General features: G+C 35.7%; 1 protein-coding gene across 2 annotated transcripts; it reads left to right on the plus strand.

Annotated features, from left to right (window-relative positions):
• Nucleotides 1,333-15,473, plus strand: LOC109223379 (kinesin-like protein KIN-7D, mitochondrial). 2 transcript variants are annotated; one of them, XM_019387666.1, is made up of 25 exons: nucleotides 1,333-2,037; nucleotides 2,171-2,268; nucleotides 2,455-2,544; nucleotides 2,856-2,908; nucleotides 3,207-3,272; nucleotides 3,480-3,533; nucleotides 3,839-3,898; nucleotides 4,933-5,011; nucleotides 5,103-5,170; nucleotides 6,529-6,585; nucleotides 6,664-6,768; nucleotides 7,250-7,354; nucleotides 7,547-7,654; nucleotides 7,729-7,860; nucleotides 9,304-9,486; nucleotides 9,992-10,132; nucleotides 10,686-10,826; nucleotides 11,344-11,463; nucleotides 11,555-11,605; nucleotides 11,738-11,785; nucleotides 11,928-12,071; nucleotides 13,289-14,035; nucleotides 14,713-14,842; nucleotides 14,924-15,045; nucleotides 15,140-15,322. In XM_019387666.1, exons 1-24 carry the CDS (start codon nucleotides 1,709-1,711, stop codon nucleotides 15,004-15,006), a joined length of 3,192 nt encoding a protein of 1,063 aa, XP_019243211.1. In that variant the 5' UTR covers nucleotides 1,333-1,708; the 3' UTR covers nucleotides 15,007-15,045; nucleotides 15,140-15,322. The 2 variants fall into 2 exon arrangements, with proteins under 2 accessions (XP_019243211.1, XP_019243210.1); XM_019387665.1 differs by having other exon boundaries at nucleotides 1,334-2,037; nucleotides 9,989-10,132; nucleotides 15,140-15,473.

Genomic DNA, 15,953 nt, shown 5'->3' on the forward strand with positions numbered 1-15,953 from the left:
TTGTACCATTCATTTTTGAGATGATTATATATTTTTTATACAATTATAACTTATAATAAAATTCACTTACAAGTTTACATAAAAATAATAAATGCACGAAAATTAATTTATCAAAATTATACGCCAAAGTTAAGATGTAAAATTAATATTATAAAGATATTACATAAACATAATCAAGTATATAAAGAGATAAATTAAAAGAGTTAAATAATAAAAATAATAACAAAGTAAGGGTGAATAGTAATGGAGGAGATGAATAGTGTTACTCCATATTTGGAGTAATGGAGTAACACTATTCATCCCCCATTTTGGGGGCAAAAATGGGGAGCATTGAAGCTACATTTTGGCATAGAAGGGCTGCATTTTGGAGAAATGGGGGAGGGTTGAAGATGCCCTAAGAGCCCGTTTGGATATAGTAATTTTTTCACTTTCTTTTTTTGAAAAATATTTACTTTTTTTTCGAAATCAGTGCTCGACCATAAAATTTTTAATTATTCACCTGAAGATAAATTTTAGAATTTTTCGAAAATTTAAAAAGTTATTTTTCAAAATTTTTAACTCAAATAACTCACAAAACTTCAAAAACAACCCAAAAGCATATTTATGTCCAAACACTACTCTAATTTTCAAATACCATTTTTAGTTGATATTTTATTTTTATTTTTTTGAAATTTTACAATCCTTATGTCCAAACGCCCACTAAATGATTCAAGCACACACGTAATATTATAGTTTAGCAAATATATTTTACTCCAGTCGTATAAGTGCAAAGTTTTACTTCTTGGTCCCAATTTATTTGATATGAGTCAAATGAGCTTTATTTTATTAATAATTTTTTATATATTATTTTAAATATTTTTAATTATTAGTTACTATGACTAGTAATATATTTTATATAATTTTTTAGATATATAAATTTTATTTTAAAAACTTCAAAAATTTATATTTCAATTCACAAATTAAAATTATGAAATGACTCTCAAAATATGAATTGTTCAAACAAATTTGAATACACTCTTTTAAAAAAAAATTAAAAAATAACACGCCCATAATATAGCAAAAGTAAAATAATTGAGATGCACACAAATTAACTGGAATAGAAAAAATTGTACACACTAATATTGTTAAACTAATTGTATATACAACTATCCAGGAGATCAAAATAGGACTTGACAAACATAAATTCAATTAGTTGCAATAAATTGCTTTTACTCTATTGTTTTCATTTTTTAAAAAAGAAATATCAACTTAAACCCACAAAATTATTCTTTTTAAATTTAAAAAAATACTGTAGCTAAAAAGTATGCTACATCAAACCCCTCCATGAATTGTCGAAAAAAAAAACAACCCCTCCATTAATAACAGGTCTCCTGCACCTCTCTTCTGTGCAGTTCTTCTTTGTCGTAAAGGTGAAGTTATTGAGGTTTTAGCTATAGATATTAGCTCCACATTCCACAGTAAAGCTTCTCTCTCAGCTCACTAGGCATTTTGCTCAAAAAGCCTGAAAAGGGAATTAAAAAAACAATGCTATTCCCTTTTCCATTCACACCATGTGACCTCTGACAAATTCTTCTTCAATCTACATATACCTGAAAAACTCACTTACACGCACGCATTTATTGTTGTTGCCTTGACATTTTCTTCGATACTAAGTCAAGAGGATTTGGTTTTAGTATTATTTTACTTTTCATAAGTAGTGGAGCGGTCAATGGCTGCTTCCTCGTCTCGAGGACGAAGTAGCTCGCCGTTTCACTATCGTAAGCCGTCGACTCCATTTTCATCTTCATCGTCTTCAAATTCCTTCATGAATGGTCGGCTCATGCCTCGATCGAGCTCCTCTTCAACGACATCCTTCTTTGGCTCCGGCTCCAGATCCATGACTCCGAGTCGCAACCGAACCGATTTGGCTTCTTCGCGAGGTTACGGGAACCGTTCGCCGGTTAATTATCCGTCGGCTGAGGATTTAATTGGTGAACCGGTGGATATGTCCAGATCAGGAGAGAGTATTTCGGTCACTGTTAGGTTTCGACCGTTGAGGTAAAATGATAGATCTAGTTTATTTAATTTGGATCTTTGTGCTGGTTTATGGGAGGAGTTTGAGGTTTTTTAGGGTTTTGAATTGAGTTTTGTTACAATGCGGTGAGAATTTGGTGTTATTGTATGGTGGCAGTGAAAGAGAATATCAGAAAGGCGATGAAATCGCGTGGTATGCTGATGGTGACAAAATCGTACGGAACGAGTATAATCCGGCGACAGCCTATGCCTTTGGTACGATTCTATGCACCTTCGAGTCATTTCGTGATTTTGATTCTGCTGGTTGTGAAAACTTTAGTGCATTATTTTGGGAATAATATGGAGTTTAAATGATGCACCTGATAATTGCTTATAAATTGGAATTGCCTTTTATTAGAAGTTTAAATTGTTATGTTGGTCATTTTATTTTGATGATGGTAGATAGAGTATTTGGACCTGATACGGGTACCCAGGAGGTTTACGAAGTAGCTGCTCGACCTGTGGTCAAGGCTTCAATGGAAGGCATAAACGGTATGATTTGATACTTGACGTGCAAGATCTGCTAACACTTTGATTTTTTTAGCTAAATGGAACATGCACATGAGTTACTTAGTGTAGATAATTCAGTTCAAGGGCATGCTTGAAAGAAATCTAATCTCTGCCTAGTGATCCGTCCATCATTGGAAATAGTCGAGATATCTGCCTAGTGTACTGACTAGAACAAGATGAGTGTCGCAGCTCCAAGGGCTATGTTCTTGGACTGAAGTATTTTCATTTGAGTGTGGCGGGTTGCTTTTTCCAATTCAGCTTCTTCACTGACACAAGACCTGCTTACTATGCAGGCACAGTTTTTGCTTATGGTGTTACAAGTAGTGGCAAGACACATACTATGCATGTAAGTCTATTCTTTTGGGATATCTCCAGTTGTCCTTGAATTTGAGAGAAACTTCCGACTTCTGCTACATCTCAAACAAACAGTTTAGGATTATTTAATTGTTAACTACTGACAAAGTTTGTTTAAGAATGCTGTGTTATTTTTATATCTATAGCGCTGTCAAAATTTGACGATTAAAAAAGTATTTGTTTCATTTTCATCCTTTGTTTGCCAAGTGCAGCAGACCCCCCCCCCCCCCCCCCCCCAATTGAAAGTTTTTGTTATCACATTGTTAATGTTAAGATATTGGTTTCCGCAGGGAGATCATAATTCTCCAGGTATAATTCCGTTGGCGATCAAGGATGTATTTAGCATTATTCAAGATGTAAGTCAGCTTACAAATCTATGTTATTTTAAAATTTTGATGGCACGCTTCAAGCATGGCTCTAAAGTGTTATGACATTCACTTTTTCTTTAAGTTTGACAATGATTCTTGTATAGCAATTCTATTCGATTGTCTTTATGAAACTGTGACTTACTCTTGCTTATCCAAAAGAGAAAGTGCGACTAACTCTTAAATTTTGTCTTTCAGACTCCTGGACGCGAGTTCTTACTCCGTGTATCATATCTTGAAATCTATAATGAGGTTAGTATGGTGCAATATGATGAAATTGGCTGAACTAGAGAGATTAAAATTAATTATGCGTTGCTTCATGGATCATATCTGAAGAGCATCCTTTGTTGCAATATTTAGATTGCTAGTATAATTTATGATTCCCTTATACCTGCAACATTACATAACAGCTGCTATACAGAGTGAAATGCTGAAATGATTTCTGAAGTAGATTATAATCTCTCTTTATGCTCTTGTCTGCACTAGACCCTTTTTAGTTTCTCATTCCAGATATTAACTAGAGTTGGTGTCCATGCTCACCATGTTTATGGTGCCAGGTTATTAACGACTTGCTGGATCCAACTGGCCAGAATCTGCGTGTCAGGGAAGATAATCAGGTGTTTGTTGCTAATAAAGCTAGTTGTTGCTGTTCCTGGGAATTGTAGTAGGGTTGTTGAACAAGAGTTTTTAATTTGTTCCAAAGACCTATTTATCCCGAAGTTATGTTTCTGATTGTTTGATTTTCTTATTTATTTATATGTTTGTCTTTGAAGATGAGAATATTGTTTCGACTTCAGGAACAGAAAATAGCCTAGTATCCGACAAATGATAAACTTGTCTTCCAGCACGTCCTCCACATGTTTGAGACACATATATGATATTTACTACTCCCGCCCTTTCAACTTAAGTGTTACTTTCCTTTTTAGTATGTTTCAAGAAGTGCAATGCCTCAATCATATCTAATTTTTAACGCACTGTCTTAGTGCTGTTATACCATTTATAAAATATTATTACTTATTAAAAAAGTATGTTTCAAAAAGAATGCCTCTTTCTGTATTTGGTAACTCTTTAAATCTAATATCCTACATGGCACATTTAAGGCCACAAGATTCAAAGGGCATTTTGGTACATTATACACATCTTTAGTTTAAGATCACATAATTCAAAAGTCTTCCTTATTTCTTGAACATGGTGTCTAGTCAAATTAAGGCACTTAAATTGAAACGGAGAGAGTAAATATTAATGTCCTCTTTATTTCTCAAAAGTAATTAATAAGAAGCAGAAGTTAGCTGGTTAAATTTGAAGAACTTAAAGGTTGAGATTTTTTTCTTCGAATCTGTCTAAGCCCTGTTGGGCAAAGTTACCTGGTACCTCTGCTGATGGGAGGTAGCAGGTATCCAATGGAATAGTTGAGGTGCATGCAAGTTGGCCTCGACACCACTATCATAAAAGAAGGCCGAGATCATTCATTTCCTCACATGTTGTTTCCAAAATCTACAAGTCCTACATCTAATTGCCATAGAATAAATCCTGATGTTTCCAATGAAGTTCTTCTATCTATGTAGGAGATATTTATGCTTCTTCCCAAAGTCCTTGTTTTCAGATGTTGCTCTGTAGTTCTTGATTCTTTGTACATGCAATGGATGTGCAGGGTACTTATGTTGAAGGTATAAAGGAGGAAGTTGTTTTATCACCTGGGCATGCACTTTCTTTCATTGCTGCAGGGGAAGGTAATTAGTTTAGCTATTCAGGTCTGTCTTTGTTGATAGCCAATGTTCTTGTTATCCTATATCCGTATTGATTACCATTTTCCTTTTCCAGAGCATCGTCACGTTGGTTCAAACAATTTCAATTTGTTTAGTAGCCGTAGTCACACAATATTTACCCTGGTAAGTGGAATATGATGGCTCATTGTGATATATTGCTTATTGCGACCAGAAATTTCTTTATCATGCACTTACTTTTCAAACCAATGAAGGCTGCTGTCCACACTGAACTTTATCATGTTACTAATATGTACCTTTCGGCTTAGTTGCGCTTCCCTTTAAGGCATACGTGAATTTTTGTTTTTTCTTAAGGACCCTTCTCACCAATTCAATGCAGTACTTATGGATAACTTATCGGTAAGATGGGAGCATTTGACATACTGTGACATTGGGCCACTCTTCCTAGTAAACTTGGGGTTTCTTTCACTCATTTGTGAAAAGATACACTAGGTAAAAGCTGATATTTAGACTGAATAATACCAAAATTGCTAACCATGTAAATATGAATTACCCATTTCATGGATTTTGAATAATAGACCTAAAAAGTGTTAGAACTTAGTTAAAATGCTCTATTTTATTTATTTTTTTAAAATAAATTAACTTCGTTTTTAACTCTTATTCTATTTGGATGGGAAGTATCCTCTTTTGTTTAGACTCTGGAGATTGAATAATGGAAGTTTGAACTAGGCAATGTTTTATCGCTTTTGTTGATTTAGCAGGGTAACTAATCTGTCAAGTGCTTGCCCACATAATCTTGTTCCTTTGCATAATCACAAAATAAGTTCTCGAACTTTGTCATAATCAGTTAATTTGCCTGTTCAAGGAAAATTGCACGAGAAACTGTCGATGAATGGTTTTCTGGAGGCCCTCAACATCATCTGAAATATATGAAATTTTCTTATGTCTTATTTTGTCTTTGATTACAACTTGAAATATATGAAATATATGTCTTATATCAACTTGAATATTTGTAAAGCACTGATGAGATAACTTTACTATAACATGAAATCTCGGTTCAGTGTTGGAAAGAAACTTCTGCTGAAATGCGATTATGGAATTCAACTGTGTTGCAGGCTCATTTACCCACTAGCACTCTTAGAAAATTGGATGACAAGCTGTTGGAGCTGTAACTAAATGTTATCTTTCCGTGAATTCTGAGTAGAAGAAACTGTCAATTATGCCTTATCGAGACACTTTCAATTATGTTTGGTCCATCCATTGTGACATTAAATGGTTTATATCTTGATTCATGATATACAAACTTCAATCTGTAACTGCTTGATACAGAAAAAAAATATTCAATCTGTAACTGCTAGTGAATTTTTGGTCACATTGCTGAAATACTTTGGTTTATCTTCCTCAATAGCCTTAATAATAACTTTCAGTTTTGTACTCTTCTAGTTCAGATATTTTACTGGTTATATTTGCTACTGAGTTTTGTTAGTCATGTCTCATCGTCCACTTTATTACACATTGTGCAGATGATTGAAAGTAGTGCTCATGGGGATGAATATGATGGAGTGATCTTCTCACAGCTTGTATGACTACTGGCACTATATGTTCAGTATTAAACAACAGTGCATCATAGCACCTAACGTATTTGTTTTTCCACTTAGAACTTGATTGATTTGGCTGGATCCGAGAGCTCTAAAACTGAAACAACGGGATTGCGGAGAAAGGAAGGATCATATATAAACAAAAGTCTTCTGACTCTTGGAACTGTAAGTACTAGGCCATCAGTGGTTGATGGTTTCTATGTAGTTTGCTATAACTGTTGCATTTTAAGAATATTGTGATATTTCAATTATGTGAAAAATAGAGGAAAAAAGGTGAGAAGCTTACTTCTCGAGTTGGTTGTAGACAATACACAAGAGGGCAGCTCATAGAGGAGTTTAAGCTGCAAGAAGTAAGGGAAATTTAGCTTAAATGAAACAAGGAAAGCTATTAAATAAGGAAATTACCTAAATATCTAGATTCCTAATTGTGACACAATTAGAAAGAACTATGACTAACCTAAACACAAAGTGAATAGGAAGTTCTAACAATAGCTAAATTAATTCTCTTGGCTTTCAACAAGTTATATATTTTTGCTCATGGTCTACCAATATTTGCATTTTTGGAGCTGGGCTAAGGAGTAGAGTAAATATTTATATGTTTATTCATTTTCAATCTGACACCTTGATTGTGCTATCATTTGTTAAGGTCATTGGAAAATTAAGTGAAGGGAAGGCATCTCATGTTCCTTATCGGGATTCTAAACTTACTCGGCTACTCCAGACTTCACTGAGTGGGCATGGACATGTGTCTGTGAGTATGATGAGCATATACTATACATTTCCATTCTATTGATCTATCTTGTCTTTTTACAGCTGTTATGCCTTATTTGATGTTTATCTTTTCCTCCTAGCTTCCTTTTCATCTGTTCTAACGTGATTGTCCTGTTGCTTGATAAAGATTACAAATAGGTCTAATTCACCTCTTCTTTCTTGTTTTCTACAGCTCATATGTACTGTTACTCCTGCATCAAGCAATATGGAGGAAACACACAATACGTTAAAGTTTGCAAGCAGGGCTAAACGTGTGGAGATTTATGCATCACGCAACAAGGTTTGCCCTGTTGCTGTTTCAGTATTGTGGAATTGGACTTGTGAAGGCTGAAGCTTGATATATGTCTCTTTCAGATTATTGATGAGAAATCCCTGATTAAGAAATATCAAAAGGAAATATCGTGTCTTAAAGAAGAGCTTGATCAACTAAGAAGGGGGATGCTTGTAGGTGTCAATCCTGTAGAACTTTTGACTTTGAAACAGCAGGTAACAACTCAATTAATTTTTTTTGCTAAAGTCCATCTACAGCTAAAGGCCAAATATGTCATGTTCAATCAACTACATGCTTAAAAACATCTGTCCTTTATCAGCTTTTGGGGATTAATCTGTAGTGAGATAACATTTCTCCTAATCAATACTTATTATGATAGTGAACTTTCCACTTAAAACTAAAAAACGATTCTCCAGGGGTTCCTCTTTCCCGCCCCCCCCCCCCCCCCCCCCCCTTCTTTCTTATATATATATATGTATATCCTCTGCAACAATTGTTGGGATGGTCTTTCGTGGAAATAAGAAAGCTCTATATCGGATTGGAAGCAATGACTTCGGCCTCTTTCTTCTTGTAGGGCGTTTAAAGAGCGTGACTCTTTTGTTTAATTAAGTTCAAATTCGTTAAAGTAAAAGGCCCCACTTGATTCAATTCATGAATTAGCCCACTATGAGTCGGTGTATGCTTGTAGGTTTCAATCCTGTATAAGACTTTGAAACATCAACTTCTCAAGTTAAACTATTTGGTAAAGTCCGTCTACAGCTAAAGGTTAAATATGTTATGTTCAGCCAGTGTTGTGAAGAGCGTGAAGCGAGGAAAAGAGAGAAGCCCCTTTTCGCTTAAAGCGAGAAGCGAGAAGGAAGCGCTTGCTTTTTTGAAGTGAAGCAGAATTTAAAAAAGAATTTTTAAAATAAATACTGCATAGACAACACATGTAACTGTAAGTAAATGTTCAATACTTCAATGTAAAAACTAAAGAGTAGCACCAATGAAAGCACAAGAGAAGAAGAATGAGAAAGAATGGGCAGCATTTCAATCTTTTTATCCCTGAAACAGTGCAAGAAAATGAAGAAGAAGAATGAGAAAGAAGAACTGAAGGGGAAAAAAATATTCGCCAGCATTTTGCTGCTATTTGGACGCTGAAACAGTGAAAGAAAAAGAAAAAGAAGAAGGAGGAGGAGGAGGAGGAGGAGGAGGAGGAGGAGAAGGAGGAGGAGGAAGAAATCACATACCTGGGCCAAACTTGATGATCTTGAAGTTGAGAAGTGTAGAAAACTTGAACCCTAGGTCGCCTCTTTCTTTCTCTGTTGCTGCTGATCGATGATGTTTTAAAAAAAGAACAGTTTTTTTAATTAAATAGGTTGGCAGCCCTGTTATACAGAGAAGTGCTCGCTTCTTACGCTTCGCTTCGCATCGTCGCTTCTCGCTTTTTAATGGGAAGCGAGCGCTTTTGTAAACCTGCTAAGCTTCAACTAACAGAAGCGTTCGATGGCTCGCCTTGCTTCGCTTCTCGCTTTAAGCGAGGAGCGCTCGCTTTTCACAACACTGTGTTCAGCTAACTACATGCTTAAAGACATCTGTGCTTTATTAGCTTTTGGGGATTAATATATGGCTGTAGTTGGTTTCTAGTGCTGTATAACTTGTTCATGGTCGTTTTGCAGTTGGAAGAAGGGCAAGTGAAAATGCAATCAAGACTGGAAGAGGAGGAGGAAGCCAAGGCAGCTCTAATGAGCAGGATACAGAGGCTAACTAAACTGATCCTTGTTTCTTCAAAGAATTCAATCCCTGGGTATCTGGGTGATGTTGCCGGGCCTCAGAGGAGTCATTCTCCTTCTGAAGATGATGTAGGTTGCTCTATCTTTCATCATGAGTACAGTTTCTTCATGCCATTATTTGTTCCCTCCAGGGCCTTGTTAGATAGTCTCTGAATCTTATCCTCTATTCGATCTTAAAGATACATCATGCTTTCTGATTTTTGCAAGACACCCAGTATTGCAGCTGGGTTTAGGTACTACATATATTTTCACCCAGTATTGCAGCTGGGTTTAGGTACTACATATATTTTCACTTAACATGTACTAAATTTCATCTGTTATACCAGTATATGATTCTCCATCTACTCCAGGAGACTAAAGATACACCTCTTCTTGCTACTTTTTTTCCCCGTTATTCTTTTTTCAATTTCAAAGTATCTGTCAAAGAATATGTAGATTTCTGTTACCTTTAAAAAAAAGAATATTTCATATTATTCCTTGCTTGCAGATTCTATGATATGTCATTTTGGATAAAAAATATTTTTTCGGTGTATTGATCTTCTTTTCTTTGATTGCCCCACTCTTCCATCAGAAGATAGACAGTTCTATGCTTATAGATAGTGAGAATCAGAAAGACCCTTCAGCATATACTTCTGATCGCAAACACAGAAGATCTTCTAGCAAGTGGAATGATGATATATCTCAGGTTGGGAGCGCAATGACTGAATCGGCTCAGGTGGGTGAACTTATCATTGGTTTTGCCTGTGGTTTAAAGCTGCCCATAGTACGTCTTTACCTCTCTAAATTTCACATTCTTAAAACCCTTTATTGGAGGAGAGTACCGTAGTGGTTCTTAATATTGCTAAATGTTAATACTCTGAAGGACTTGAATATTTAAGCTTCATGTTGTTTAAGTTTACTCTATATGCTTTCTGAGGTCTTTTCTTTGCGCAGAATCTGAATTGTCTGCATATATATTCTTTGTGAATTACGAAGTTACTATGCCAAAGTTACATTTGAAGCTCACCATTTTGTATAAGGAGCAAGAAGTTATTTGGGATCCCATAAGCTATACTACATTTATTCCAAGTCCAGTCTTGCACTACATAGATTTGCAAAACTTCTAGTACCTTTGATATTTAACCTCGCTTTAGATAGTAAAGCTTTTAGTCAATTATGTAGTGTGTTAAATAACTCTCAAAAAGGTGCAATAATTTTGTCCTTTACTTATTTATCAGGTTTTGATTTCGTTACCTTTTTCATTTTTATTGTCTTTTATTTGAGTATAGGAAGGAATTTCAATGTCAGATCAGATGGACCTCCTTGTAGAGCAAGTCAAGATGCTTGCTGGAGAGATTGCATTCAGCACCAGTACATTGAAGCGATTAGTTGAGCAGTCCGTAGATGATCCAGAGAGTTCAAAAACACAAGTACAGACTCTTTTGTCTTTCTGGACTCAATGTTTTATAACAATGTGCTGGTCAAGTTATAATGAGTCTATGTTATCTTTATGACTGCTTTCGTGCTGGGACTTAATTGATTGTGGGTCACTTATAGAATATCTTCTCACTAGGTTCTGCATTCTGTATCTCTCAAAAGGTGTACCCCTTTCAATCTTCTGTTGTTAAAACTTGAATGAATTTGTCATTTGATGCTTTCCAGAAAGTCTTGTGTATTACATTAGTGTCAGTTGTGGAGCATATTTAATTCTGAAATCATCACTAGAAACAACGGGGCATCTTTGATCTTCAAAGCTCTTAGGATATTTGAATGCTTGATGACTTACCACAAGATGTAAGAATTTTTCCAATGCGACTGATTTGTTTCTTCCTTATGCAATTGCTGCTGTCTGAAGCACATAGAAAAGAAATTTTCATTTGATCCTGTAAGTAGTTGTGTCCCCTTTTAAGGTTCTGGACTTATTTGTTGCGCCAACTCTTATGACAGATTCAAAATTTAGAGCATGAAATTCAAGAAAAGAGAAAGCAAATGAGGATGTTGGAACAGCGTATTGTTGAAAGTGGTGAAGCATCAGTTGCCAATGCATCTTTAGTCGAAATGCAGCAGGTGATGTCAAGTTAACTTTTTCTATTGTCGTGGGCTTTTCTCCCCCTCTTACGTGGTTTTATACTTTGTCTCACATTTCTATCTTTGACAGACTTTGATGAAATTGATGACACAATGTAGTGAGAAGAGTTTTGAGCTTGAGGTTGGTTACCCTATAAAAGCTCAATCGAGAACACCCCCTTTTTAAATCTAAAATAAAATATTCATTCTTGTTACAAGTTTGTAAGCACTTTCTTTTAGATGAAGTTGTTTACAGTTTGACCTTCTGATGCAGATCAAATCCGCAGATAATCGGATTCTCCAGGAACAGCTGCAAAACAAGGTAAAAAAGACATTATTTATCTTGTTGCTAATGGAATGGCCTAGTTGCTAAATTAATATTGACCTTTCCGTACTTATTTTGTCATATATAGCTAATTTTCTTTCCTAGGCATAATCTGGCTGTTATTTTATGTTGTTTTCAGAGCTTAGAGAACAAGGAACTACAAGAAAAGATTTGTCATCTTGAACGGCAGCTAGCTGTCAAGGCAGAACAATCGTTTCCCTCATCAGAAAAATGTCTCTCTGATGAATATGTTGATGAGCTTAGAAGGAGAATTCAGTCCCAGGTAGATAGTAACTTTTGATGGTAGTTATTTTTTTTTTTTTTGAAATGGTAAGGTATTATAGATATAAAAAAATCAGCACTAAGAGAGTGCTGTGGTTACATCCCAGAAAACAACAAAAAAAGAAAAGAAAACCCTCTATGTCTATACAAAAGAGACTATGAGTTCTAGTAGGGTTTCACTATCATCTATCCAATCCTGATGGTACTATCCAATCCTGATGGTGTACTTATTGATCTGATGTACAGAGAATTCTTTTATTTTCTGCAATTATTTTTCTGCAATTATTCTTTCGAAGGGGAGCCTTGGTGTAACTGGTAAAGTTGCTACCATGTGACCAGGAGGTCACGGGTTCGAGCCGTGGAAACAGCCTAGAAATGCAGGGTAAGGCTGCGACAATAGACCCTTGTGGTTAGGCCCTTCCCCGGACCCCGTGCATGGCGGGAGCTTAGTGCACCAGGCTGCCCTTTTATTTTTCTGCCGTGGTCCTCCTTGGGGAGGAGGGTCTCTCAGGAGCAAGTGAAGCCTGATTATCTCTGAAGTTTAAATACACGGTGCAGAATGCATCTAGCGTTGCATCTAAGTAAAGACAAGGGAAACTCAACGACTATAGGAAGATAAGAAAACTTCCTTCATATAAGTTTGATTGAAACATAAGAAAGAGGAAACTGCACTATCCAAGTTTGATGCATTTGAGTATTGATAGGAACCTGATGTGGTATGTTTCAGAAAACTTATTAGTTTAAGATTTCTTCAACTGAGGAATTGGAATGATTTGATTAATGGATCTGATGAGGTGTGCCTATTTTCTCCCTTCGTTTTACCCTCAGTTAATGTTGCAAGCTTCACCTTTATCTCTCTTTGACAGAGTTAACTGTTCTGCGACTCAAACTTTTGCTTCAGAAAAATCCACTTCATGTTGTGTAAACTCATTTTCTTTGTTGTAATTGACTTTCTGTTCTCTTCTTTTTCTTGATGAAATTTGTACAGGTTTGTGTTGTCTGTATTTTATGAAAATAAAAGTTCCCATGAATTTGTGTATAAAACCTTCGATCTTCTATTACTTGGATTATCCCCTATTATCAGACTAAATCTCGAGACTTTTTTTGTGATGTTACACAAATATGACCTTCATGATTGTACAGGCGCATTAATGTTGTTTACACATGCTTTATATGGATTCGTCATGGTTCTAATATGTTGTTTTGCAATTTGAGCAGGATATTGAGAATGACAAACTAAAGCTGGAACATATTCAGATTGCAGAGGAGAACAGTGGTTTGCGTGTTCAGAACCAGAAATTGTCAGAGGAAGCTTCATATGCAAAAGAATTAGCATCTGCTGCTGCTGTTGAACTGAAAAATTTAGCTGCTGAAGTCACAAAGCTCTCGTTACAGAATGCAAAACTAGAAAAAGAAATGTTAGCTGCTCGAGAGATGTCGAATTCTAGGAGTTCCATTGCGCAAACTGGTAATGTTAGTAACAGAAAGCATGGTGAAAACATAAGACCAGGGCGTAAAAGCCGGGTCTCTGGCCGAGGAAGTGAATTTTCAGGAGCGATTCATGATGACTTTGACACGTGGGACCTAGATCCTGAAGATCTAAAGATGGAGTTGCAAGCAAGAAAACAACGTGAGACACTTCTTGAGGCTGCCCTGGCTGAGAAGGAAATTGTGGAAGATGAGTACAGGAAAAAAGTTGAGGAGGGAAAGAGGAGGGAGGCCTCTTTAGAAAATGATTTGGCAAATATGTGGGTGCTTGTTGCTCAGCTAAAGAAAGAAAATACTGCTAGGCAAGACTCAAAGCTGGCAGCTGACTGGCAGAATGGTGGAGAAGACAATTTGATTAATCCAGAAATTAATGATGGTGACCACAAAGACCCCATCCCTGATGTTAGCCAAGACGGGGATCATACAAATGCAGCTGCTGAGGTTACGAAGGAAGAACCTCTTGTTGCCCGCTTGAAGGTACTTCAGTTTGTCCTTCTCTGATTGGTTTTCTGCACCTTTGTCTGGAAAATATAGGTGTTTGACATTTCCTTCTCAATCATCTGAATCTTCTGGTGATATTTATCTATTAGCCACAGTTTTCCATTTGATGTCATGCTTCAAAAACTAACTTATCTGCATAAACACTAGTAGAATGTTAATCATAAGGACTGTAGGATAGCAATTTTTGCTGTTTTCTTTACTGTGTGGTATGGCACTCTCTATTGTTCTATGCTATTCCTTGCACCAAATTTGAAGCATTTGACTGAGGTTTGTAATTTTTTTACTTGTTCATTCTAATGGTAGTTGTGGAAGAAGATATGAAAGTGGTAGATATAAGTATTTTCGGGAAAATATTACTGGACAGCTAAAACATTTGGACAGTCATTTGATTCTTGACATATGTGAAAGTTACATAGAATAATACTTTCTGTATAACTTACTCCTTCTATTAAAAGAATACTTTTGTGAACATGTCAAATGGATGTTCCAGTAGTAAAGTTTTGTAAAATGTAAATTAGGATGGAGAGTCAGGTAGTACATCTTACTGTTCTGGTTTAGTACAAGCCTGCTAACTATTGTTATTTCTTTTTTGTGTCATAATGACTCCGTCAAATATGTAAATTTTCCATGAGTTTTTACATTTGCATATCCAGGCTCGAATGCAAGAAATGAAGGAGAAGGAACACAGGTACTTGGGTAATGGTGATGCAAATTCACATATATGTAAAGTGTGTTTTGAATCGCCTACTGCTGCAATGCTTCTTCCTTGCCGACATTTTTGCTGTAAGTTACTTTTTAGTTTTGTGCTTTCATTATTTGTGCTCTCATGTCATAGGATGTTCTTATGCGGTGTTAATATTGCAGTGTGCAAGTCTTGTTCCCTTGCCTGTGTTGAGTGTCCGATCTGTCGGACAAAAATTGCAGATAGGATTTTTGCTTTTACTTGATTTTGTGCTTCACCTGCTTGGAATGATGGTGCACAAAAGGTCTGAGTCCTCACGAATCACATTTTGCTCTTACTTTTGTTCAAACATACATTCTGAAAAATATTTCTTACTCTCTTTCTTCTCTTTGCTGCAGGGGTTCGTTTATTCTTGTCAACTTGCTATTTTCTATGATATTCTTTAATTAGTTCAACTGTATGTAAAGTTCTCGCAACGCTATTCAAATGCTATATCATTTTTTTCCCGTGTACTTAACCAAGGAACTGTAGAATAAGAAACAAAGCAACAGAGGAAAGAAAGAAAAGGTTGGAAATTAGTATATCATATGATCCCCTAGATCGTCAAATGTAATGTATAGATAGAACAAATGAGCAAATACAAGATGCCATGTTATTGTTGTATTGTCTGTAAATTTTTGTAAGCGTCTACCAGTTGCATGTAATTTGGACTTCTTTATTCACGTCCTTTCATTCAATTTTGCGCTTAATTATATATTAATAATTGCTGTCTTTTCTCACCGGGCTCTACCGCTAGCTTTACGAAGAGAGTGGCTCATCCATAGTAAAAATGATATAGTACACATCTGGTTTGATGCCGTATTCCAAGTTTGATTGTTTCGAACTAGTCGGCTTATAGAGAGTGATAGTAGATGAGGAATTTATGTAATAATAGTGAAATATGTCCAAAGTAACCAAATCTTCCATATCTATAAAAAAGATCTTTGCTCTAAATTATTAACTAACTAACGTATTCTAGATCAATGGATTTAATAATAATAATAATAATAATAATAATAATAATGATGATGATGATGATGATGATGATGATGATGAGATGCGCTCAAATGCACTTGCATACACAACTTCTTGATAAGTAATTAGTTTTTTTTCTTAATAAAAAAATTGATATACAGGAAAAACTACACTTGCAAATTTTTTTCAACAAAGGCG

Source organism: Nicotiana attenuata, chromosome 3, assembly GCF_001879085.1.
Source record: "Nicotiana attenuata strain UT chromosome 3, NIATTr2, whole genome shotgun sequence".
In the NCBI taxonomy this organism is placed as follows: Eukaryota; Viridiplantae; Streptophyta; class Magnoliopsida; order Solanales; family Solanaceae; genus Nicotiana; species Nicotiana attenuata.

Coding starts and splice junctions, on each gene's coding strand:
- LOC109223379 (XM_019387665.1), top strand. CDS start 1,709: ATGGCTGCTTCCTCGTCTCGAGGACGAAGTAGCTCGCCGTTTCACTAT. Junction 2,545..2,855: donor TTCAATGGAAGGCATAAACG/GTATGATTTGAT, acceptor CTTACTATGCAG/GCACAGTTTTTGCTTATGGT. Junction 3,534..3,838: donor ATCTTGAAATCTATAATGAG/GTTAGTATGGTG, acceptor TTATGGTGCCAG/GTTATTAACGACTTGCTGGA.